This window comes from Ursus americanus, chromosome 1 (assembly GCF_024610735.1).
Source record: "Ursus americanus isolate L20-20 chromosome 1, mUrsAme1.1.p, whole genome shotgun sequence".
NCBI lineage: Eukaryota > Metazoa > Chordata > Mammalia > Carnivora > Ursidae > Ursus > Ursus americanus.
The window spans coordinates 44836381-44864118 of record NC_142127.1 but is presented as its reverse complement, the minus strand read 5'-3'; the positions used below and the strand labels follow the sequence as shown (position 1 = coordinate 44864118).

Below are 27738 nucleotides of genomic sequence, written 5' to 3'. Positions count from 1 at the left end.
AATCAAAGGGAAACCATAACCAGATCATCTTTATTTTTTATAATAATATTTTTTATTATATTATGTTAGTCACCATACAGTATATCCCTAGTTTTTGATGTAAAGTTCCATGATTCATTACTTGCGTATAACACCCAGTGCACCATGCAATACATGCCCTCCTTAATACCCATCACCAGCCTATCCCATTCCCCCCCTCCCCTCTGAAGCCCTCAGTTTGTTTCCCAGAGTCATAACCAGATCATCTTTAACTACAGGACCCTACAAGTTAAGTAAAGATTTGAGAACTGTAAATTCCCAAAATAAATTCCTAATTACATGGATTATACCAATTTATCCCATAACTAAAAAGTTGATATTACAGATCAATGTAGAAAATATGTGAATATGTAAAAATTACAGATAATTTTAAGAAAATTAGCATACCCTAAAAGAACAGGTAGAGCTTCTAAGCATCTTTTGTGAGAGTTAAACTCTTATAGTGTTGAAAAGATAAAAAAAACTTCATTTAGATGTTAGTTATTTTTACTATTGAAACTTAAGGTTGTGTACTCAATTAAGAAGTCCTTTAGAGATAATGCTAAGCGAAATAAGTCAAGCAGAGAAAGACAATTATCATATGGTTTCACTCATTTATGGAACATAAGAAGTAGGAAGATCAGTAGGAGAAGAAAGGGAAGAAGAAGGGGGGGTAAACAGAAGGGGGAATGAACCATTTGAGACTGTGGACTTTGGGAAACAAACTGAGGGCTTCAGAGGGGAGGGGAGTGGGGGATTGGGATAGGCTGGTGATGGGTATTAAGGAGGGCACGTATTGCATGGTGCACTGGGTGTTATACACAAGTAATGAATCATGGAACTTTACATCAAAAACTAGGGATGTACTCTATGGTGACTAACATTATATAATAAAAAATTATTATTGAAAAAAAAAAAAGAAGTCCTTTAGGTCAAAGATCCTGGATTAATTGTAATTTTCTCAATACCCAGAATGCTGTAATGTATAATGTTGGCACCCATAATGTTTATGTTGAAATTCCTTTATTGGGATGAAAAAAGTAGCTAACCAGTTTCTTGAAACGCACACACAGATATATTTGTTACATGTTCATTTTACAGTAGCCTCCCCCACCCCTTATCTACAGGGGATGTTCCAATGCCCCAGTGGATGCCTGAAACCACAGATAGTACAAAACCTTAAAAACAACAACATGTTTTGCTCCTACATACATACCTGTGGTAAAGTTTAATTTATAAATTAGGCACAGTAAGAGATTAACAACAATAACTAATAATAAAATAGAACAATATACTGTAATACAAGTTATGTGAATATGGCCTCCCTCAAACTATTTTATTGTGCTGTACATACTCTTCTTGTGATGATGTGAGTGATAAAATGCCTATATGATGAGATGAAGTGAGGTGAATAACATAGGCATTGTGATGTAGCTTGGGCTATTATTGACCTTCTGATGGTGTGCCAGAAGGAGGATCACCTGCTTCCAGACCACGGTTGACCATGGGTAACAGAAACCATGGAAAGGGGTACCACGGATAAGAGGGCACTACTGTTTATTCTTTTTCCATGCTAAAGGAATATGGCATTTGTAAATGAATACAAATGAGTATAAAACTATTTTTGCTATTGTTTTGGCCCCTACTTTTCATTAGAGTCCCAAATATTAGACAAATCATCAAAAAAGATATTCGGTATTCTTATTTCTTATAACCCTTCCAAATATATTGGTTTATTTAGCAATAGAATGACTGATGAAGAAGGGAGGGGGTGGGGGGATGGGGTAACCGGGTGATGGGTATTATAAGGAGGGCATATGTTGTGATGAGCATATGTTGTGTTATATGCAACTAATGAATCATTGAACATTACATCAAAAACTAATGATGTACTATATGCTGGCTAACTGAACATAATAAAAAAAATTAAAATAAAATAAAATGCCTGATGAGACAAGTAGCAGATAAAATGAAATATCAGCACATAGTTTAAAATAACACAGGTTACCTCACCAAAAGAAAATTGGGGCAATAATTAGTATATGCAATATATATATTTTACATATGCACATTACATTATTTATGGAGAGTCATGGGCCTATATCTAAGTAATTATTTAAGACATTTTATTTATAGCTATGTAGCACATAATAAAATGCATTTTATTTCTATATAAAACATTTTTAACCTGTCTTAATGATCTGAGGAAAGATCTAGACAATGATTCTGGTTTTAACTAGGTTTATTTTTATTTCTTTACCTTGGAGGTCAAGACATCTTTATGACAGAAGAACAGAAGAAGTATTATAATGCAATGAAAAAGCTGGGATCTAAGAAACCACAAAAGCCAATACCTCGGCCAGGGGTAAACAAAACAAAACAAAAAAGTAAAACCAGTTCATCCTTAAACAACACAGGTGTTAGGGGCACCAACCCTCTACACAGTTGAAAGTCTGTGTATCAACTTTTGACTTCCCCGAATCTTAACTACTGATAGCTTACTGTTGACCAGAAATCTTACCGATAACCTGAACAGTTGATGAACACATAGTTTACATGTTATATGTATTATATACATATGTGTATACATACATACATTCTTACATAAGGTAAGCTAAAGAAAATGTTATTAAGAGAATCATAAAGAAGAGGATATACATTTACAGTACTATACAGTATTTAAGAAAAGTTCATATATTAGTGGACCCATGCAGTTCAAACCTGTGTTGTTCAAGGGTCAACTGTATATGTACACATATATGTCTCTGGCATATAAACTTTCAAATTATTTTTAATTCATCTTTAATGTACAACTAGTTCTTAAACATAAATGCTAATATTTGAACAAAGGTCCTTATAAAATTAAATGTATGTATTTTGAACATTATCATACTTCTTAATATTCTTATTTTTAATTTTTCTATCAAAATGAAAAGTAATTATATATATGGTTTTACTTTTATATTAGCTACATAGCTTACTACAAGTACAATGGCCTGTAGAGGATACATATAAAATTTACTTTTGATTGAAATGTATTTATCTAAATGATGATCTTATGATGTAGTGACTGCTATCTATCGGTAGGGTAACACTAACTTGCAGATTTTTGATATTGTGACAGATAGCTAGAGAAGCAGTTGGACTGATCATGAATCTAAACTTTTTTTCTACCGTGACATCAAAGACCAGAATGGGCTCAGATGGAAATAGTGAGTCTTAGCAGTCAAAGGATAGTTTGTATTCCTCTAACCATTGGGGGCAAACAAAAGTTTAACTGCATTATATGCATTTCAATTTATATTCAACGTAACATACCCTGCCAAAGAGTCACGGCTGAAGACAAAGCCAGTTAGTACCCAGCTGTCTACATGAGGATCACCGGCACTTTTTAAGTGGACTCATTGCCGGATCTCAACCAACCTACTGAATCACAATCGATGGATCTGAAGCCCTGGTATTTAATATTTTACTTGCCCTCCTTGATCTTGGTAAGATGCCTTAAAACTTTCCTATGCAACTATTAAAAAGGATTTTAAAAGCTATGTTTCCTGGAAAGCATAACACTGGCGGTGAGATTAAAAGGAAAGGTGACATGTAAGTATGGATATGTATGGAAATCTGTATTCTATACATGAAAGAGATAGGAAATTATAGGTCTCTGATACCATAGCAGTCATATCAGTGCACGACCATGTAACATACTAGCTAAAATAATATGACAAAGTAGAAATTTAGAGACCTGTTATTTTATTAACTTGAAATACTTCAGGTAGTGGAGCTGAGGTTTTCTTAGTAAAAAATTACCTATGACTATGGCAATTCATGTATAACATACCAGGGTGGATGAGTTTAAAAGCAAATGTTAGTATATACAACCAAGTGAAATCTGGCTGGTCTGGTATATAGCAGAAGTCAACAACAAAAACAAAAAGTTTTCATTCTCTCTGAGTTAGATTTAACTCATTAATAACATTTCTTCTAGAAATCAAGAACCTATGACCAAGGATAATTTATGCAACTTTTGAAGACATACCTTTTCAAAATATTTTTTACTAATGTAATGATGATGAATACTTGCAAAATCTACGCTACATTCCATATTTCTCTTGTTGGGTTTTTGTTTTGTTTTTTTTTCAGAACAAATTCCAAGGATGTATATTTGACCTAGTAACAAACCAAGTTTTTGATATCACCATTATGGTTCTTATCTGCCTTAACATGGTAACCATGATGGTAGAAAAAGAAGGACAAAGTGAATACATGACTGATGTTTTATATTGGATAAATGTGGTTTTTATTATCCTCTTCACTGGAGAATGTGTGCTGAAACTGATCTCCCTCAGACACTACTACTTCACTGTAGGATGGAACATTTTCGACTTCGTGGTCGTAATCCTCTCCATTGTAGGTAAGACCATTTTGAATCAAACTATATTACACATATGCTCAGAGAAGCTTCTGAATTCTTGAATGTAAGTTTTTTTGAGTACATGAGTAAAATGAAAGAAAGAGGGAAACTTAAAAACAACAAAATGAAATAAAGACCTCTGTGTTAGAATTCCTGGGTTCATGCTCCAGGTCTCGAAGCCACAACTTTTCTATTTATTGGAAGCATATGATGCTCCTTGCTATTTGATTTCCAAGATTATCCTTCACAGAAGTAGCAACTGTGTCTACATGTAGGTAAGTAGTAGAAAGACCTATATGTAGGTAGGAAGACCAGTGCAGAATCTGAAATCACTTCTAGTTTTAGCACATCATGAGAACTGTCCCTTGATTAATGATCGTTAATAGCCAGAATATGCCTGACTCTTTGTGAAAATTCTTTCTGAATTTGAAGTGAAGGTAAGGCCTCAAGAAATGCCATTTTCATTTCTTATGGCTTCATTCTTGGCAATCCATAAAACAGAATCATTTCTCAGCCAACCCCGGTCATGGCCGTGAATCACAGTACATGATTTTATACTTCTTCCCCTTTCATTACTATAGCTGTTTCTCTGTCCTCTTGTTTTCTCAGTATCTGCACATGCCTTGCCCAGTATTTTAGGGTTGCATTTATTTTTAGAATTACAAATTTTAGACAGAAAGAGATTGTGGAGATTATTTAATACACATTGAACTTACAGATGATAAACAGCCAGGCCCAGAAAGGTTAAAGGTCACATAACCTAACACCTCAATATTAAGTACCATGTCACTTAGAAGAGGCATTCAAAATCAATTTTTGAAATAAGACTATTAAGAAAGTATTAAGATATAATAAAACAAATTAAAATTTAGGTAGGAATCTCAGAATAATAACAAGCAAAATAGTGGAAGCATTCCCATGAAGTTGGGAAGAAAAAAGATTCCTCTGTCACCTCTATTTTTAACAGTGTTGGCTGATGCAATTAGATAAGAAAACAGAGGGGTACATGGAGCAAATGATCTTCATCTTCAGATCATATTATGACATGCTTTAAAAATGAAAAAGAATCAAACAAAAAAAGGGATTCAATTAGAATTCAGAAGGTACAAACTTTAAATTTCATGTATCAATATTCATAAATGTTTTATATGTGGACAAAAAATTTAGAAAATATACCTAAAGAAAAATCTCATTTGCATTTGCAATAAAAATAAAGTAAAATATCCAGTAACAACTTTAATAAATGCATAAGACTTCTATGAGGAAAGGTAACATGCATAAAAGAAGTCTTAAATAATTGGAAGGCTTTTCTTAGATAAGAAGGCTATCACTGTAATCATGACATTTTTGAAATAAATTAATTTGTAAATGCAGTGTTGTCCCAATGAGAATATCAATAAGTCTTTTTGCCTGACGGAAATAATATATTGGCAATGTAAGTCTAAGTGATTCTAAAATTTATCTGGAAGAAAAATTAAAGAAATGAGGGGTGCCTTATATTGCTAGATACTTAGATTATTATAACATGGATGAAGTAAAACAGTGTTTTAAAAAGCTCAATGGGTTCATATAGATAATTCAAAATTTAACGTCACCATATAGAGAATTACTAACTTGCTCAGTAGAAAGATAACATGAATCAAAAATTAAAGTGTAAAAAAAATAGATTCAAGAAGAAATTGATTTATAACTATGAACCTGAATAGTCCTTCCTATTTATGACAAAAATTTGAGTCTATGAAGAAGAAAATAACAGATTATATAAAAAATCAAAATACTCTATGGAGTAAAACTCACCACCACCTCTCCCCAGTCAAAGAGATTGAAAGACAAAACACAGGGGAAAATTGTATGTAACATGTAAGGCCAACAAAGGATTAGCACTTTCAGTAGAAAAATAGTCCTCCTAAATCAATAAGAAAATAGTAAATCTCTCATTAGAAAAATGGGCAAAGGACTTGACATGGCCAGAAAGAGAAGGTTGAAAGTAGCCAACAAGCATACAAAATGTCCAATAAACAAGAAAAAAATGTGGATTTTTTTCTAACAGAAAATTTATGATGAGATGTTTTGAAACATCATAAAGATTTTCTGGTAAAAATTCTAAAGAACCACAATACTGGTTGAGCCTGTGGAGGATGAGCACTTTCCTATATCCCTATGGAGAACTGTATAGGCTTTCTGGAGATAAGTTTGGTGATATATAAGAAAATTTTAAATGCACTGTTTGATATTCTGTAAGTATATTATCCAATGATGTTCATGTAACTAGAAAAAAATATACCTATTTTATATTTATCTCGGCCAAAAATATTGAAAACAACATAAAATTCTTCAATATGTGGTTATTTGGACAGAATATTATAAAACTATAAGAAATTACGTTGTTGCCATTTGAATGGAAGTACTTCCATGACATGATGAAGTGACTCAAATGGATTATAAAAAATGCATATGTAACACAATTACATTCATATGATAATGTGTGTGTGTGCTTGCACAGAAAAATGTCTAAAGTGATACTCAACAAAATAGTAACAGTTATTATAATGGTATTTCAGGTGATTTAGATTTCCTTTTAAGCATTTTATTGTATTGCTTGAATTTTCTACATGAGTAGGTATCACCTCTATAATCAAAAATTATTATGGAGGAAAAAAATGTCCACAAACTTAGTAAAGGGAGGGGAAATGTCACAATTGTAATATCATTCATTTTCCTTTGGGATTGCTCAATCTTTTGTTATGAAATTGCTTTCAATATAAAATGACAGTCCTGAATCGCAAGAGAGAAGATGGCAGATAAAATTATTTAAAAGTCATGATTTTCTGTAGCATGGAAATTTAACTATTTCCATCCCCTCCCTTACCAGGTATGTTTCTGGCTGAGCTGATAGAAAAATACTTTGTGTCTCCTACCCTGTTCCGAGTGATCCGGCTCGCCAGGATTGGCCGAATCTTGCGACTGATCAAAGGCGCCAAGGGGATCCGCACGCTGCTCTTCGCTCTGATGATGTCCCTTCCGGCCTTGTTTAACATCGGCCTCCTGCTCTTCCTGGTCATGTTCATCTATGCCATCTTTGGAATGTCCAACTTTGCCTATGTTAAAAAGGAGGCTGGAATTAATGACATGTTCAACTTTGAGACCTTTGGCAACAGCATGATCTGCCTGTTCCAAATTACCACCTCTGCTGGCTGGGACGGACTGCTAGCACCTATTCTCAACAGTGCGCCCCCTGACTGTGATCCAAAAAAAGTTCATCCTGGAAGTTCAGTTGAAGGAGACTGCGGTAGCCCATCTGTCGGGATTTTCTATTTTGTCAGTTACATCATCATCTCATTTCTGGTCGTGGTGAACATGTACATCGCTGTCATCCTGGAGAACTTCAGTGTTGCTACTGAGGAAAGTACTGAGCCCCTGAGCGAGGATGACTTTGAGATGTTCTATGAGGTCTGGGAGAAGTTTGATCCCGATGCCACCCAGTTTATAGAATACAGCAAGCTCTCGGATTTCGCAGCTGCCCTGGATCCTCCTCTTCTCATAGCCAAACCAAACAAAGTCCAGCTCATTGCCATGGACCTGCCCATGGTCAGTGGGGACCGGATCCATTGTCTAGACATCTTATTTGCTTTTACAAAGCGTGTTTTGGGTGAAAGCGGAGAGATGGACTCTCTCCGTTCACAGATGGAGGAAAGGTTCATGTCAGCAAATCCTTCTAAAGTGTCCTACGAACCCATAACAACTACACTGAAACGAAAACAAGAAGATGTGTCTGCTACTGTCATTCAGCGTGCTTACAGACGTTACCGCTTACGGCAAAATGTCAAAAATATATCAAGTATATACATAAAAGATGGAGACCGAGATGATGGTTTGCCCAAAAAAGAAGATATGGTGTTTGATAACATTAATGAGAACTCGAGCCCAGAAAAAACAGATGCAACCCCGTCCACGGTCTCTCCACCTTCATATGACAGTGTGACAAAGCCAGACAAAGAGAAATACGAAACAGACAAAACAGAAAAGGAAGACAAAGGGAAAGATGGCAAGGAAAGGGAAAAATAGAGCTTCGTTTTTGATATATTGTTTACAGCCTCTGAAGGTGATATATTTGTGTTAAATAAGACTCTTTTATGGAAGTCTATGCCAAACTTTTTATCGAAATATTCTCAAAGTCAGTGCGGTGACTAGCTCTGATTCCCTAAAATAGGTGGGCAGCATGAGCAGGTGGCTACATTTGCATCAGTAAATGATTCTGTACGAATTGGAAGAGTACGCTATAGGGATTCTTGATTACAGCAAACAAAGCGGATTTAATTTTATTTGCTTTTAATAAATCAGAAGACCATGTGGAAAATGTTCGCATCTGCCTTGTCATCTTTTCACAGGATTGTAAACATTCGTGTTTCCCATGCAAATACAAACACACACCCATCTATCATTTGGATATCTATGAAAGTATTTTACCTTGGCTTTGCAATGAAATGCCCTGATAGAAGGAGTAGCCATTAGTAATGAGTGTTTAGTCAACACGGCTTGTTAGTAGGGAGCATGACTCTTCTCCGTGTGCAGAGGTCATTCTATATTTTGGGGTGCTTGCATTTATTCCATACTGCATCAGAACCAATTTTTATGTGCCTATACAATGCCATAGGATTAAAAACATATGTAGGCTATTCATTTCAACAAATATTTTTCATTCATCGTGACTCATAGACCAACCAGGATAAGACTTACCTTTAGAGTATTGTGCTTCATAGCCTGCCTTTTAAAATGTCCTTCTTTGTTCATACGATAACCATGCAACATGAAAAATTATTTTAAGTACATATCACATTCCTCAAAAAGAAGAAAATACGGAAGATGCTTAAGAAAAGAAGGAAAGGAAGAAAGCTTTATTTACTTTGATTTATACAATCTAACACTCCACTGGGCTGCCCTAAAACACCAGTAGTGACCCAGCTCTTCATCTGTTTGGTCACAAATTTCTGCTTTCTCATGCAGTATTGTCTAGTCATTCTTTAGCACGAAGCAAAGTTAATATTGTCCTTCAGTGAAGTGCTTCCTGATGTGCAGATATCTGTTTGATACTGTGGTCCATGCCTCAGCAGATGCGGCTTGGGCAGAGGCTGGACTACATCACCTGCATACCGTCCTACGTGCGGATGGCAAACCTTCAGTCGCGATGTGTGGCAGCCTTTCAACACAGACCTGTGTTTAGTATGAGTGGAAGATCAGTCAACGGCGATTCTTGCCACCCTGCTTTCTTGCCAGTAACTTACTTTCCTAGTTTGTGCTATTAATCCTTTTGGACCTTTCTCTTTCATTGATAAAAATGAAGACAACGTCACTTTCTCCTTAAAATTCTATGACTATGAGGTGTATTTTGTATCAATTAATAAAGTACCCTGAGCTTATAGTTTACCAACCGCATATTCATTTTGCTTTAGCTGCTGTCCACCTACCAAGGATTATAAATCTAGTTTTAAAAAGTCCTTGTTGGCGATGGCTTGAAAAGAAATGGCCATGATGCATTTTTTTCCATGAGTTTATTTCAGGAATATGAGCTCTTTATTCTATCAAGTTACTTATGCATAGACAAAAATTGAGTTACGTAAGTAGGAAGTAATTTTATTTAGAAGATTTTGTAGGAGTTTTCAAAGCAAGTATGTATATCATTCATTTGTTTTTCTAAATTAAAAAAGAACATAAATTATATTTCTATAATAAATAAAACATTTTTTGTTGTTCTGGCTAGTTAAAAATGAAGGAGCTTTAAAAATACCTACAGAAATGAGGAGTATGGGTAGAGAAAGACAGAAAAAGGGACAGACTAAGAAACACAGGTATGAGATCAACAGACAAAAACAGAGACATTTCCACAGAATTTTGTATCTCAAACATTTTTAAATTGTGACATATTTTACAACATCCATGAGGGAGAGTATCACTTCTAGACATTTGTCCCAAGGTACATATGAAATTAAATCTAGGGCCAAAGATTCTTTGCACCTACATTTAATCACTCATCTTAGGTTATTCGAGCCTCTTTTTTATTTAATATGAAAGATACCACGCAGTGTTTCCCTAGACTATGTAGAGCATTGCATTGCATACCTGCTAAGCCTGTTGAAAACAGGTTTTGACAATTAGGGAACCATACAAAACATATTACATTTGTAAGATTTTTTAATACTTTAAATCAAGAAATTAGTAACACCTTAGATTTAAATTCAGTCTACCCTCATTATTTTAAACCCATATAAATATAACTGCATTTTGCATATTTATATATTATGAAAAGATGTACGGTGGACAGGTTTATGTGGATTTACTATTAACGTTTTTACAATGCCTTATTTTTATGTAAAATAAAAAATACTGGCAACTGGTTCCTCAATAGTTTCTTCTTAGCACTTCAAAAAAAAAATTTACAGATTTGCTCTTGTCTCCTATTTCATGCTGAACCAATTTCATGCTGAACAATACTTTTTTTTTAATATAACATTGTTAGGTTTTATATATATATATATATATATATATATATATATATATATATATATATATATATATGTTTTCCCAGGAATGTCTAGTTGTGACTTTTTATCAATTAAAAACAATATATGGAATTGAGAGCATATTTAGTACTGTGTAAGCCTGGAGTAAAATTAGACTGTGCTTTTCATGTAGGTTACTGTTTGGTACTGATAATGAGATACCTCCAGAAGGCACTGTCATGCTAATATTTAAGTTACATACTCACTGGATTCATTTCACCTAATGATGTAGAATGGCAGTTAGACTGTAAAATTTAAGTTAGAATAAAATGGAAGCAAATGCAAATGGAAGCAAAGATTCGAACACAAATGCTTACATACAATTTGGAGAAAAGTGGGAGAACCTCATTTTGCTTTTTTACTGTTACATAGTTTGCAAAAGATGTAGGTGACTCGTGGGCTGTTTCTAAATGCTGATTGTTGAAAACCTCAACCCAAAATGTTCAGCACGATTTTATAGATTTTTGATAGCTTTATTAAAAAGATTTAAGATAAAATGCACATGTACATAAAGCAGTTTTAAATAGAAACTTTGGAGAAATGTTACTGGAAGTAATGGAAGGAGGGCCAGCTAATTAGAATGGCCAAGTAATTGGCCTGGGTTTAGGACCTATGTATAGAGACTACACATTTTTTTAAGTATCTGTGGTTATGATGTAATATTCTTGAGGAAGAGAATCAAGAATTGCTTCATAAAAATAAATGAATAGCTATGCATATAATAATGCTGTTTACATAGAATTCTGTACAATTTTCATACATCTGTGAATGCTCAAAATGTTTGAGTTTGTCATAAATCATATTGTAGTTATACTTGAGACTTACACATTGTAATAGAATGTAAAAATAAAAATCATTAACAAAATAAAGTCATGTTTGCATGTATTTTCTGTTTCTGTGAGAATAAACTTTAAGGAGATCAGTTCAGTGCATCCCTAAATAAGTTGAAGCTACTAGTAGCTTTTTTTTTTTTAAATAGAAAGATGGACAGTTTCAAACATCGTCCATAAGAAGTCTTCCAGGATAAGAAATATGGGGACAAAGAGTATAGAGTTCTAAAGCGATTCATTGAAATCCACAACAGAGTTGGTATGGAAGGAAAAAATTGAGACAAGAAGTGACGCTAGGCAAGCATTTCGCCACACAATGACAGCATGTATCTTTTTCACATAATAGCCTAATTGTGTCATTGAGAGAGGGTTTAACACACATCATGGCCAAGGGCTTGGGTTCCAGGCCCAGAACTGTGTTCGGATCCCAGTTAAGCTATGACTCTGAGTTTCCTGAAACCATTATTTAACCCATGTGAGACTCAGGGTTCTCATCTATAAAAGGAGGATAATTGTACTACTTCACTACATATGGTCATAGAACAGAGTGACAGAACCCACATGAAGCAATCAGAACAATGTCTGACAATACAAAATCAGTAATTTACCTTGATAGTAGTAGTTAGGGTGGCAACCAATTTGCCACTAAACGTATAAGAGCCCAGGCCACCCCTGTGCTCATAGGAGAACAATGCATTCTTCATAAATATTAAATGATGACAATATTTCCTCTATTTTATATGACTTTGTGTACATACGGTACCCGAAAGGGTCTTACACATCTTGCTGGTGTATAAAGAACATTGAGTGATGTGACATACACACCAAAATATTTCAAAATTGAGCTATTTTTGAGATTTGTGATTTCAAACAACATGCTAAGATGAGGAAACATGCATATTTACAAATGTTTAGCTTATTACAGGAAAAAATTTGGAGGAAGTAGTTCCCGTATTTAGCTAGTCAATCCAAACCTCTATTTTGTTTTAGCTGTGAGCATCCGGTCCTGCTTTTGATTTTTAAATAAGATACACTAAGAATAATTGCTGCTGTGCTCGCCATTATTTCAACCTTGTATGCTATTATAATGACATGTAAAAAGATATAAAATATTCCTAGGGACCTCTGTACCGGCAGTTGTGATAATCACTGCAAAATAAAATTACAGCCCCTGCACAGCACCATTCTGCATCTTAACATAACTGATTGGCAATCACATGAAGTTCCTACAACAAAAGAATTAACTTCTTCCTTTCTATAGATAACAAACACTATACCATAACCCAAGCAAAATGAGCTGCGGAGTCCATGGTAATCTCTCTCAAGGGAGGGGAGAATTGCATACTGGCCAGACCTTTGCTGCAACAGCATTTGAGGCACACAGGAAGAGAAACATGAATAATTGATAGCTGTAAACAAGCAGTAGGGCATACATGCTACACTTTACTCCCTGTTATTCTGAGTAGTGTAATTAGATAGGTACATTAACAATTGATCTAAGAAAAAAGCCAATTTTAAGAGATTTAGGTATGTTTAATGTTTTATCATGTGTTTTAGCTTGAATCTCATTTAAAATATTTTTCAAAAACAACTGAAATGCAAGAAAGGAGTAGGTAAAACAATGGACGAAAGTATATAGAAAAGATTTAGGTCTTGTTAACAATTTTAAACACCTAGTTGAACTGAGCAAAAATTACTCTTGTTTTGGATGTAATATTTGCTGGTATGTCCTATTTCTGGTTTTATTTCATAGAGGACAAAATATCTTCCATTTAGTTAACTTCCACTAGCAACAGCTTCGAATGTCTTTATGAGCCAATCAGAATAAGAAAAGCAAAGACAAATCATACTACTAAGTGGAAGAAGTCCGTCGGAAAAGGCTACATACTGTACAAAAGAGCAGGTGGCTCCAATGGGAATATTTCAATGCAGTCAGAACACAGTGAGGTATCACAATCATTGGGAATCTTAAATAGAGTTGATTTCAAGGACATTAGAGCCCTGGCAAAGTTGAAATGAGCACTACCAAAAAAACACCTTTCCTTAATGTATTGAGGCGGGGAAAAGAAGCAGTTCAAAGTCAAGCTCTGAGAAAGACCACCAGATAAATTGAGAGTACAGGTAAGCAGTTTTCCAACTTCCCAACAGGTCTCACAGATCCTTTCTACTTTGGGTCTTTCTACAGAGTTGTTTTTTTTTTTTTTTTAAGATTTCATTTATTTATTTGACAGACAGCCAGCGAGAGAGGGAACACAAGCAGGGGGAGTGGGAGAGGAAGAAGCAGGCTCATAGCGGAGGAGCCTGATGTGGGGCTCGATCCCATAATGCCGGGATCACGCCCTGAGCCGAAGGCAGACGCCCAACCGCTGTGCCACCCAGGCGCCCCTGCAGAGTTTTAGAACTGTGGACACCTTCGCTTCCATCTCCGCCTGGGGCAACAAATCCATGAATTCAAAACTTTTCTGATTCACTTGACTAATCTCTAGAAAGTCAAATTTAGCAAAACTCAGTGTTCACAGAGAACAAAACGTCATATATGAGTTTATTCATTATTCAATATCTACCGAGCACCCTCAATCTGTTATCCCCCCTTCAATCTGCAGACATAGAAATATCCCTTCCCTCATGAAGCTTTTATTTGAGGAGGAGACAAAAATGATGAGCCATAAATGACTATAAATATCAGAGAGTAATGTTAGATTGATTTCATCATGCATTATTAATCATGAAAGTTATATGTATTTCGTTACGTTTATTGTATGTTCTATAATCTATTCTATACTATTTTGTTTTGCGATACTTAATATCAGATGCTTCACTCTCAAAGCTTCATAATTTTTGGTAAAAACTTAAAAATAGTGACCTAAAGTTGTGTATTTTCTTTTACTGCAAATTTTTATACCTTTGGTCATTCATTCCAATGATTTACAAGTGATTATCACTCAGGAGCTAGCATTTGATTCCTAATAGTTGTTTCACTTTTCACTCCTAAAAGTGAATGATTATTTTAAAAAAATATTCAAAGTAGTCATTTTGCTTTGGCATTCATGCCAAAGATTTAATGAGATAAAGACTAAAATTTATAGTTGAAATAAAAATGCATGCTTCTGTTTGAAGCTAGGATATTATTTTCCTTGGTGTTCTTCTCAACGTTGAAAATGAAGAACTAATTTTGTAATAAAATGTTACAGATGAAAAATAGGTATCAAAACTTCACAGGAAAATATATACATATATTTTTAGCAACTTAAAACAACATTTATTATCTCATGATTTCTGTGGTCCAAGACTCTGGGAGTAGGTTGGCTGGAGAGTGAAATTGTCACCTGGGGCATCTGGAGGCTTGAGGAAAGTTGAAAGATCTGTTACCAAGATGGCTCACTCACGTGGCTGTTAGCAGGAGGCCTCAGATCCTCACTGGCTGTTTAAAGGAGGCCTCACTTCCTCCACTTGTGTCTTTCCATAGGGTCACTTGCGTGTCTGGCCTCCCCCAGAAAGCAAGGAAGAAACTTCACTGCCTTTCGTGACCTACTCTCAGAAGTCACAATCCATCATTTTCACCACTTCTATTCACAAGATGCAAGTCCAGCACATGCTCAAAGGAGGGGCATGAAACCACTTCTCACAGGGAAGAGTAACAGAGAATATGCGGACATGAAAATATTTTTTTCTTAAAAAAAATCAGTGAAGGGGCCCCTGAGTGGCTGAGTCAGTTAAGCATCTGCCTTCTGCTCAGGTCCTGATCCTGGGATCAAACCCCGCATCGCATCAGGCTCCTTGCTCATCAGGGAGCCTGTTTCTCCCTCTGCCTGCCGCTCCCCCTGCTTGGGCTCTCTCTCTGTGTCAAATAAATAGATAAAATCTTTAAAACAAAAAATCAGTGAAGCTCGCAACTACCGAACTTCTAACTATCAACTCTCATTCCAGCTCCCTTTAAGAAAATAGTACAGATAGAATTCTCACGTTAACCTCCCCGAACGACCCGGTGCACTTGGTATATTGGTTCTAGTTGATGCCCTCGATTGAATCAGCTCTAACAAGAGACAATTGAGAAGAAACAGAAGTTGGAAAAGCATTCGTTCATGCTTCATTTTCCTGCCTTATTTATTTCCTTTTACATACTCATCTTACCCTAACCATCTCATTTAGACCCTAAATTCAGAACAAAGATTGATGACTGGTTTAGCGTCACCTAATTTGGCCCTGGCACTTGCGACTAAAAGAAAAGTTATGTTTATCTCTAAAGAGTCACATATTGTCCATTTATTTTAGAGACAAATGGGTCTGCCTCCTATGAGCTTCAGCCAGAATACCACTTAGAACCGAGTTATGGGCAGAAAGGGAGCTGGGAGGGAGCCAGGGAGAGCTTTGTGACACAGCCACAGCCTCGATCAGAAATCGGAAGAGTGACTGCAGTCAAGAAATGAATGGTTTTAGACAAGCGTATTTTAAATTTTTTCTTTGAAATAAAGTTAAAACTTCACTTAAGTCTTTTTTTTTTTTTTAAGATTTTATTTATTTATTTGACAGAGATAGAGACAGCCAGCGAGAGAGGGAACACAAGCAGGGGGAGTGGGAGAGGAAGAAGCAGGCTCATAGCGGAGGAGACTGATGTGGGGCTCGATCCCAGAACGCCGGGATCACGCCCTGAGCTGAAGGCAGACGCCCAACCGCTGTGCCACCCAGGCGCCCCAAAACTTCACTTAAGTCTTATGCATAGAGCTAGAAGGGGCATGGATAGTTTGCTCTCAAGTCAGGGCTGGCACAGAAAAATGAAGCCCTTGGAACTGCACGAAGCTGAGCAGTCATTCTAGCAGCTTAAACTGACAGCCTTTGGCATTTTTTTCCCTAATGTCATTTCTTCCTGTCTGGTTATTTCTTCCTAGAGTAAGAGAACTCTTTTTTTCTCTCCGGCTTCTGTCAGCTTGGGAGCTAAAGCCAACAAAAAGGATCTCTTCCTCTTTATATGATCAATAAAGCAAATTAGACATGACATTGAAAGCACTTAAATCTAAGCTCTGTTGTCCACAGTGCAATACCATCTTAAGCCTTTAAGAATTGTCAAAAAAATGTAAATATACAAATATATACACAGCAGCAGTCATATCATGAGTTTAAATCTGTCACTTACTAACGTGACTGTGAACTTGAACAATGTGCTATATTCTCTGAGCCTCAAGTTCATCTACAGGAGATTGGCACTCTGTCATCCTGAAGTACATAAATACATGGTAGGAACTCTAAAGGGTAGCAATTTATTTTGCATTTTCTGAAGTACCTCTCAATCTAGGATTCAGTCATAAACCCAATAACATTATATTGAGCATCTACTAGGTCGTGGAAGAATCCATGATCACAGCGCTACACTGTTTTTCCACATTGTATCATGTGAACATGATAGGAGCTTAATCCAGCCAGGGCAGCCCAGAGCTGGGTATTAAAAACCGAGTAACAGTTTTGAATGTGTTGGAATTTGAGGTACTATGAGTCAAAGAAAAGGTCCCGAAGGCAATTGAATATAAGCTCTGAATAATAAAGAATATAAAAATATGAAGTTAAATGAAGGTCAGTCAGGGTTAGAGACACATATCCAGGAGTCATTGCTTCCCAGGGGTGGGCAAATCCAAAGGCACGCCAAGCCAACCCGGAAGGGCAGACACAAGTAGAAGCTTGGAACAGAGTTTTAAGGAGAATGAACAGAATATGAAGAAAGAGAAAGTGATCAGAGTCGTCACAAAACTAAACACTAAAGATGTCAATTGTAGAGGACAGTGTTTTTGGTGGAATTGTAGGTACAAAAGCCATAGAGCATGAGGCAATGAGAAATCCGTGAAGCCTTCATATGGCCATCACCCACCTTTCATGAAATTCACCTTCCCAGCACACAGCAGGGTAGGTATTAAAAAAATCAAACACTTAAGGAATCCAGCTGAGTATCTTGTGAAGTGTGCGTTTGCATTTCCTGCCCATCTTTAAACTGGGGTTTCAGGACATCAGTGCATATGTCCAAGGACGGACTTCTCAAAGTCTCCCTCTCCATAAATGAAGAGAACTGGCCAAATTGTCAACACCAACTTTTTCAGAAGTCTGGAAATTAACCAAAGGACAAATGGCTACATCTCAGTAAGTACAGCAAGGTTTATAGTTGTTTCAAAAACCAGTTGTCTCATACTCTGAGTGAAAACCTGACGCCTAAAAACCAGTGGAGGAAGCGGAACAGGTCTGGAGCTCCCCCAAAGCTCTGTCTGGCAAGTGCCTGAAAAACGCACCTACAAAGTTGTTTCTATTTTGCCTGACTCGAAGCTGATCTAATGCAAACTGCCTTTTCCCTGGGGTTGTTTGCAATTACCTAACAGTGCAGCTGCCTGGGGCAGTCATAATAGTTGCCGTAAACAAGACTACCCAAAAATGTAAAAGGAAAGGCCAGGGAGTGACACGTCCATAATGGACTTTGTAAAACCCAAATATATTTCTGAGACTCTACAAGCCGCCTGGAGGTACAGGGCCGCGAGCGTGCCCGGGCTGTGCGCCTGTGCTGAGTTCTCACCTCTGGCTGACCTTGACGCTCCAAGCAGAAAATGACAGCTAAGGTAGAGGTGCAAACTGCCTGCCGGAGTCTTAAAGGCCTGTCTCGGTAAGAAAACAAAGGCCCTCAGCAAGGGCTGCGAGATGTAATGATCCAAGGCGTCTAAAGAAATTGCAATCCAGTCATTAGCTGAGCACCAAGTTAATTGAGAAGAGACTTCACGGTCCACACAGGACAAAGAACACAGACTTTACTGATTCGGCCCAGGCAAGCCACCAAACAGAGAAGCAGCAGCAGCGCCCACCCCCACCAAGGACAAACCAAGGGGGAAGGGGAATCTGCCCCTAAGATCAGCTGGTGATTTCTTATTAGAAACCATGGAGGGCAGAGGCAGTGGGATGCCATATTCAAGATACTTAAAGAAACACTGAAGTAGGAATTCTCTACCCAGGAAAACTAACCTTCAAAAATGGAGAGATTAAGACATTCTCAGATGAATAAAAGTTGAAAGACTATGTTGAGTCCATCTGCCCCACAAGAAGTACTAAAGAGAGCGCTTAGACTGAAATGACAGGACACTAGCCGGTAACTCAAACTTACAGGAAATAAAAGAGCACCAAGAAAGATCACCAAATCAGGGAGTATAAAAGACAGCATGAATGTATTTTTTATTTATAATTCCTCTTTTTCTCCTTTAGGATGTAGACGATAATTGCTAAAGCAGTAATTTTAAGTCTGTGTTGATGAGCAGAGGAGGTGTAAGGATGTGATTTGTATAACTTAAAAGCACAAAGAATGGGGAAGGAAAGGAGATATTTAGCAGCAAATGTTTTGTATACTATTGAAATTAAATTGGTATTAACCCAAACCCGATTGTTATAGGTTAAAATAATTGTAATCATCAGGGCAACCACAAAAAATATAATAAAAGAAATGACAAGGGAATTAAAATAGACCCCTAGAAAATATGTATTTCACACAAAAGAAAGCAGGAAGGGTGAGATGGTGGAGGGAAAGCCATGGCATACAGGTAACAACAAAGTGACAAGCGAAATGCTACCTCATCAATATATTGGAATGTCAGTCCTTTTTTTTAAGGTATTCATTAGAGAAATGAAAATTAAAACAGCAATGAAATATCACTAGACCACCGTCAGAATGGCTACATTTTTAAAAAGACTGACTATAGCAAGTACTGCCAAACATATGGAGCAAAAGAAATTCTCATACATTTCTAGCAAGAACATAAATTTGTATAATTACTTGAAAAATATGTTTGTCGGTATCTATCAATGCTAAACATATTCTATGACCAAAATCTCACACTAGGCGTATACACACAGAAATGAGCGTTTATATCTGCCCAAAGACATTTATATGATTTTTCAGAGATGCTATGTTCATAATAGCCTAGAACAAACAGGAAGCAGTGCAAAAATCCATCAAAATTAGAAAGGATAAATGCTGTGGTATAGGCATGCAACAAAATACTGCACACAGCCAGAAAGGATGGCTTACTGATACTGGCAAGATCATGGAAAATCTCACCCCCTAAAGAAGCTAGACACCAAAGATTACATGTTGTGTGAATTAATTTGTGAATCTTAATCAGAGGCAAATCTTATTTCCAATAATAGCGGTCAGAGGAGTGGAGACTTTTGGGGGGTTATTGACTTAGAGAAGCATAAGGGAGAATTCTGGGGTACGAGAAGTGTTTTGTATCTTACCCCAGGTAGTGTTTACATGGAAGTACAGGTATGTACTTTCGAGCCGTGTAACTCGTTCAGTGTACTGTGTATTTAGTATACCTCGGTAAGGGAAGAAGCAAGGACAGCAAGACTGCACTACTGACATCAGCCACCATCTCCAGGTGGCCCAGCTGAGGTGTCATCTGACTGTTCTGTTTCCTGCTGCTTCTTTGCTTTGGTTCTTGGGCGCTTCCTTTAATTTCTTGCAAGCTTCGCCTTGCATACCAAAAGGTATTTATGAAATTTCACCCAACAGACATTTGACACCAGGATTTTTTTTCAGGCTATCTAGTCATCTAATTGCTGAACACTGAATGGAGGCAAAGTGATTTCCTGTCTAGGAATCTCCTGAAACTTTGTCTGACAAGCATAAAACCTAAGGTCATTCTAATGAAACTTGGGCTTCCAAAATAATTTTTTCTCCATTTTTAGAGCCTCCCAGAGCAAACCTAGAAATAGCTTTAAAAAAAAAATTTTTTTAAAGGTTGGGAAATAAAGATAGTAATGATTTATTCAAGGAGACTCATTAAGACTGAGACTTAAGTTTGTAAATTTAAATTTTTAATTCATTTATTTATTTGAGAGAAAGAGAGCACAGGAGCAGCAGGAGAGGCAGAGAGAGTTCCAAGCAGACTCCCTACTGAGCGCTGAGCACGGAGCAGGAGCACGGAGCAGGAGCCCAGGGGTGCTCCGTCTCAGAATCCTGAGATCATGACCTGAGCTGAAACCGAAAGCAGACGCTTCACCAGCTGCGCCAGCGAGGCGCCCCTTAAGTTTGTAAGTTTAGATAATGTTTTAATTCTCTTCATGAGAGTAATTGTTGATCTAACTGCAGCCTCATTTGCCTGTGACACTGGAACTGCATTTCGCTGACAACATGAGGCTCTCTGAGAACCCGGACGGACTGTAAGTGCCTTCATCGCTTCTCTTGGGAGGAATGGCTGGAAATCGAGAATGCGGTATGGACAGCTTTCTTTTCTCCACCTCACAGCAAGTCTAAAGGTTTTTCTTTTTTTTTCATTTCCTAGACAAGTCATTTCTCTACAACCTGCTCAGGCTAGAAATTAGCTGATGGACGAAGATACCCAATCCATCAGAAAGAACTGTTCGCTTAACCTGGACTCTGTATCTCAAATCTGCCCACTTCTCTTCACCTCTACCACCCTCCCCCGGTCCTAACACTACCATCTTTTGCCTAAAACGTTACAGTAGCTACTGAACGAGCACTTCTTCCCTGCAATCTGTTCTCCACAGAGCAGAGTGATCCTTTGAAACTCTAATTTCCATCAAGCTCTGGTTTCCGGCGCCTGGATTCCTCTCACAATTCTTTAGCAGGACGGGCAGACTTCTCAGCACTCCAAAGGGCCTTAGGTGATCGGGCCTCTTAAGGCCCGCATCACACACCCTTTTCTAAAACGCACAAGCTGTAGTTCCACTGACTTTCTTTCTGTTCTTCGGTCCCCTAAGTCTCCTGTTACCCCAGGGCCTTTGCTCTTGCCCTTCTCCGCCTGGAATGCTCCTCTGGTTCAGAACACAGCTGTGTCTTCTCAGGTCTCAGCTGCAGGGTCTCCTCCTCGCACAGGCTTTCCCTAAGTAGCCTACTCAGAGCAACCCCCCTGCCCTCGTCATTCTCTACCACACTAAACTGTTTTACTTTCATCTCATTATTTACTGTTATCTAAAACTATTGTGATTTTATCTATTTGTTTACTGGTCGCCTCTCAACTGTTAAACGTAACTCCAGGAGGTAAGGACCTTCTTCATCTTAGCCATCTCCGTCCCTGAAAGGCCTGGCGTCCAACAGATGCTTAGTATTAGTTAAATAGATTATTTCAGAGTCCTGAACTCCGTCAGTTTGGCTTGAAGAGGAAAAGCTCTGATGGACTTATATCACGGAGAGGTCAGTGTCTGCTCATAGTTTTGTGTTATTTTTCCATGGTCTGTGAATTTAACAGGGAAATCTTAGGAAGGTATGTTGGGAGAGGGATGGCAGGGAAGGGTTTTCTGGAATCTTTCTATTCATATCACCTGTTTGGGCTATGGTTGGCTATTTTTGTTTGCTTCGTATGAGAAAAGCAAATTACCTCCAGAATCAGCCCATCAGGAAATAAACAACCACAAAAAGCAGGCCTGTAGGTGATGTGCTGATAAATGTTTCATGACGAACGGGCTCCCCTGGAGAAAAAAGCTCTCGCTTCTATGTGCCCTTTGCCGATTTCCATGGTATAAATCCTCCCGCCACAGCCAATGTCCAGCAAACAACCTGAAGTCACTGAAACTAGACTTGGGAAGAGATGGCACGCCTGGCCGTCTCCAGCGTTCCGAGCTGGCTCCAGCACACTGCCGATGTCGCCCACATGCCAAGAACAGTGTGGAACGGTTTACATTCTGTCTCTTCTATCTTACAGCCACCCGGAAAACTGATTTGTTAGTCCTATATCGCAGATGAGGAAATAAGCTTAGATAACTTGCCCAAGGGTGTCCATCATGAAACAGCTGAAACCAGAGTTCGAATCCAGATCTGTCTGACTCCAGGACCACACCTTTCATTTGTTTCGGGGAGTGGTAGCCAAAAAAGCCACACATACTCACACAAACAAACAAAACTCAGCAACAAACAAAACAAATAGACTTTGCTTAAATGTCAAGCTTCTTAAGATCATGGCTATTTTCTGAATATCCTGGATGTCTTGCAGATGATACCAATTTTATTGCTAGCATCGATTATATGCGGAGATTAAATTAGATGGATTGAGAATCCTGAAAGTAGATTAATCAGGGTTTAGTACACCACCAAAATCTTGGAACCCTCTCTCTCCTCCTTCTTACTTTCTTTGCCAGCATTTTTTTTTTTTTTTGGCACCATCCCTCTACACATTAACACTCTCGACATCAAGGGGAGCAGGCATTGAAAGAAAAAGTGAGTATCGAACAGAATGTGTCTACTTATTTTAGCAAATCTGGTGGAAAAAACAACAAAAATGGGTGAGTTTCCAGGGCCAAACTGTCAGTGAGGCAGTGAATAAGTTTCACCCCCTCGGAAGGTGGAATCCCCACCTGCCAGGGATAAAAAGAGGAGGTTGGTCCCAAGATAGACCTGTGGTTCTCAGACTCACTGCAGATGCCGGGCTGCACTGCCAGTTGCAGTAGATGCAGGGCGGGGCCCCAAATCTGCATCCCTAACAACCGCCCAGAGGATGCTGAGGCTTTTGTCCAGTGACCACGCTTGAAGCAGGGAGGCTCCAGACACCCAACAATTTGTACATGCATTACAGCTGGAAAAGCAGTGGTCAAGATCACCGTTCTCAAACTTTACTGCGTATTGGAATCACCCATGAACCTGAAAATCAAGCCCGGATCCCACCTCAAGATTCTGCTTTAATTGTTCAGCCTGGGTATTGAGATTTTAGAAAGTACCCAGGTGATTCCAATGTGCAGCTAAGCTTGAAAACCAGCAGAAATAGCCCTGGATTTTAATATGTAATTTTTAAAAAAAATTTTTACACTTTTTAAATTTAAATTCACTTAATTAACATACAATGTATTATTGGTTTCAGAGGTAAAGGTCAGTGATTCAGCAGTCTTATGTAACACCCAGTGCTCATTACATCACGTGCCCTCCTTAATGTCCATCACCCAGTTACCTCATCCCTCTACCCCCCCTTCCCCTCCAGCAACTCAGTTTCCTGTGATTAAGAGTCTCTTATGGTTTGTCTCCCTCACTATATTTTTTACACACAACTCTCAGTGCCTCTCCTAAAACTGACGCATCAAAAAGGTACTCATTCCCTCAATTTCCTAGTTTGTTTTAAGTGTGTGTTGAACAGAAGTTCGAATGCCAGTTGAAAGATCCAGAAGTAGACTGCACCAAAGCTGGGAGTTGGGAAGCTCACCTTTGGGTCTCAGTCTCTGCTATTTGCTGGGTCACTTTCTTGGTTGACTATGACATTTAACTTCTTGGTTTTGTCTTCTGTTCTGGTTAAGAATGAGCCATATAATAAAAATTTAGAGGTGTGCCTGGGTGGCTCATCGGTTAAGCATCGGCCTTCGGCTCAGGTCACGATCTTGGAGTTCCGGGGTCAAGCCTTGCATCATAGGCTCCCTGCTCAGCCTGCTTCTCCCTCTCCCTCTCCCTCTGCCCCTCCCCCACTCTCTCTAATACATAAAATCTTTAAAAAATTTTTGGAAAATGCTTAGAAAAGTTTAAAATGTTATAGAGAAGAATAATTATGAATGGGTATAATGACCGTGGTGCTTATAGATGGTTTATGAATAAAAAAATATTAGTGCAGTTCCTAGTTTAAATATATTTCCCCAGATTATTTGCTGTATGAGAATCCCAAATGAGAATGTTAGAGTAGCAGCTCAAATGCTACCTGCTTGTTGAAATCTGCCTTGGTCCAAGGTAACCAATGTGCTTACAAGTCTACAGCATCTATTTTTATAGCTATTGAGGATAGAAGCTCTGAACCTTCCCCGTACGTGCTTCTTTAAGTGCCAGTCACCTAATCATAGGCTATGTCTCCACATATGTGAGGTTAGAACGCGCTACCTCCTTTCCATTGTTAAAAACAAAATGACAGAGACTACTCAGATTCTATAAAATGTTCAAAATTGTAGTATAGTAAAAGAAATTGTGATTCCATTTTGGCCTACAAGTTTTTAAAATTCTTTATATAATGGCTCCATCTTCTGGTCAAAAAAAAAAAAGGTTTCCAGACTCCAAAATGTACTTAGGTTCCAGGCTCCACAAATAGTTAAACTAGTCTAGGTATGAGTCAGAAAAAAAATAAGGGGACTTTTTATTCAGAAAATTTCACAAACTTCATGAATTTCTTCCTTGTGAATCGTACGTACTTTCTTGTTTAAATTGCCCCCAGGCTCTCCAGTGCTGTCCCATAAAAGTGGACGACGCTGTATTTGTCTCATTCTCTCTGGTTTCCTTGATCAGCGCTCCTCACCTTCGCTCTCGGTACTTCTTCCGCTGGAGACTCAGAGTCCTGATCCGACGCCTAAGACTTCACGTGAACTTGATAACTTATGCTCTGTGCCCTATTTTTCATTCTAATTCAGAAGAAATTTTTGTGAAATTTATGCTAAAATCACGATGAGAGATTATGGATAGCTGCACTGACCCACGGCCAAAGTTTGGCTCCTGGAGGTGGAATGTCCTGCAGAAAGGAAGGCTACCAATAGCACATCCAGAGCCAATAAGTCTAAGAGATCTTTGGGGGTTTACGGGCTTAGCTTAGAAGGAATCTTGAAGGCCTATTGAAAAGTGAAGTTAAATGACTAGAAAAGATGTGTACTTGAATGCAAAAAAAAAAAAAAAAAGGCTGTAAAACTATTTTATGTTGGACATAAACCTAAACCTCATGGAAACTTTTTACTCTTCCTGTCCTCAGTCTGTTTAATATTCCTTTGGGAAATATTAAAAAAAAATTATCCATATCCTTTAGTTCATAAAATACAGTTAAATAGGAGACCATTTTAAACTATATTTCAATATCTTTCTGAGCCTTAGCAAATATAACTTACTGGTTCAATATAACCGAATATTAACATATACAGCTCAGTTAGGATTTTGGAAAACCAGTTTGAGCCTTATTGTTGTTGTAGCTGTTGTTTTGCTTTTTATTAAGGGGAACAAAATCTTGGAATCAGGAGACAGTGACATGCTTAAATAGAAGTTATGTTTTTACTCTTTATATTTATTTATGGAAATTGTGATTTATTTTTGTTCGGAAGTTCTGGGCCACAATAAAGGGTATTATTCATACCAAGACATATTGAGTCTACCGACATGTCTCTTGGGGTAAAGCCTATGCAAGCAGTTAGCGAACTAACTCTAGGAAGAAATATCATACTTCTTTCTCTGCAACTTCTCTGTAAGGAGTATAAAACGTCTGCTACTGTTTTATGCTATAAGATGATAGTGAAAAACAGTCTCTTCCAATATTTAAGCGTAGAGATATTTTAGTTTTATTAAAATGAAATGACAGAAAATTACCTCAAAAGTATAGTCCAGAAGCTAAAAAAGAAGCCACTTTTGAATCTCCAGTGGACACAGTATCTTCCCTAACTTACTAACAAAGACTTGCATTCTCTAATATGAAATGTACAAGGAAAAGAAGTGATAATCGATGATTGCTTTGTGGAATAAATTCAAAAGATATTCAGTAGATATCAATTGACTGCTTCCTGTGTCAGGTATTGTTTAGGTATTGGGGCGGGGAAGGGGGGGAGCCATGAACAAAGCAGACAAAACTTCCAGTCTTTACTATCAGTGACAACAATATAAAAGCTAACAGTAGGGCATCGTTACACCAGATTCTGAGTGATCTGTTCATCTAATTTATTCCTCAATTAACATAACAAATTTCTTCTTTGTCCCTTTCTTCTCTTTGTCATCCTTCATGCCCCTCATTTGAAGTTAAGAATATTCTCCATTCAAGTGCATTCTAAGCAGTCTGCCAGAAGAGGGTTTTGGGGTGGAGGAGAGTGTGTTCATGATTACCACGGTTCTGTTATAAATTCCATGTGTCCCAATTCTCCTCACCGCAGGTTGTTAGGACAGCCCCCAGTACCTGGCTTTCTGGGGTTTAGCTTCCTCTTTACTCGGTGTATACGCAGTCCTGAGATCTGCCCTTAAAAGAGAGGCCTGATCCCACTTAGATGGCCTGAAGTGTTAAGAGAACTAAATGGGTAACAGTAAGGTGCGGAACAAGCAAGCTAGAGCAGTGAGGGAAACCAGGTCAGGGACACCTCAGTAGACAAGCGTAAGTTGCATAGATCTCACTGTAAAAGGCCTCTTGCAGGATTTGATGGTAAGAAATGGATCTAGACTGTGCATTTGGGGACAGCAAGGCACACCCTACATGGTAGTAGGCGAGTCTTAAATTGTGACGTGGCCTCCAAAGAAATGAAAGGCAACCAGCCGTCAGCTCTGGATTCCCGAGCCCTTACAGCTTGCTCATTGTGCTTAGAGATAGCTCGCTTAGGGTGTTCCTCAGAAAAGGCTGCAGCCACCACGCATTGCTGTATCTGGTTTTTAATCTTTGCACCTTTTTTTTGTCGGTTTGGTATAAACTAAAGAAAGTGAAAGCAACCCTGAACCAAATCTCAGTGCCCAGTTACCAGTTACTGATCACAGACCAGGCCTCTGCAGGCTGGCCAGCTCAGGCAGGCTTCTCACACACATTTCACCAGGTCAGACACGTCACACTGGTCCTTTCAAAGGGGTCCGCGTTGCCTGATGTACTTGGGAGAACACAATGCACTACAGGAACACACACGTTTGTTATTTCCTTAAAATCTAGTATTAATTCCTCAGATTGCAAAAATAGTGTTCTTTGTAGAAATTTGAAAAACACAGAAACCCAAAAAGAATTAAAAAAAATAAAGTTATATTCCTTTGAGACAAACAATTATTGCATTTTGATGCATTTCTTCCCAGTTATTTTGTTTTTATGTAGGTAAAGTTGATTTTTGTGTTTTCATGTGGTCTGGGTCACCTAAGAGCATTTATATCTTAAAATTATCAGCTGTCAGGTTAGTGCTATGTTTGGTTCATCTTACAAAGCTTTCTCTCATTTTCTCTCTTGGTCTTTCTCTCTCTGTGTGTCTCTGTCTCTGTCCCTTTCTTCAT

General features: G+C 37.9%; 1 protein-coding gene across 1 annotated transcript in view; it reads left to right on the top strand.

Annotated features, from left to right (window-relative positions):
- SCN9A (sodium voltage-gated channel alpha subunit 9) overlaps positions 1–10935 on the top strand; it is a 166916-nt gene extending 155981 nt beyond the window's left edge. The window contains exons 25-27 of the mRNA XM_045780489.2: positions 2279–2383; positions 4159–4429; positions 7302–10935. Of these exons, the coding sequence (XP_045636445.1) occupies positions 2279–2383; positions 4159–4429; positions 7302–8494 (1569 nt within the window). The 3' untranslated portion in view covers positions 8495–10935. The remainder of the gene's footprint in view (positions 1–2278; positions 2384–4158; positions 4430–7301) is intronic.
- The last annotated feature ends 16803 nt before the right edge of the window (positions 10936–27738 follow it).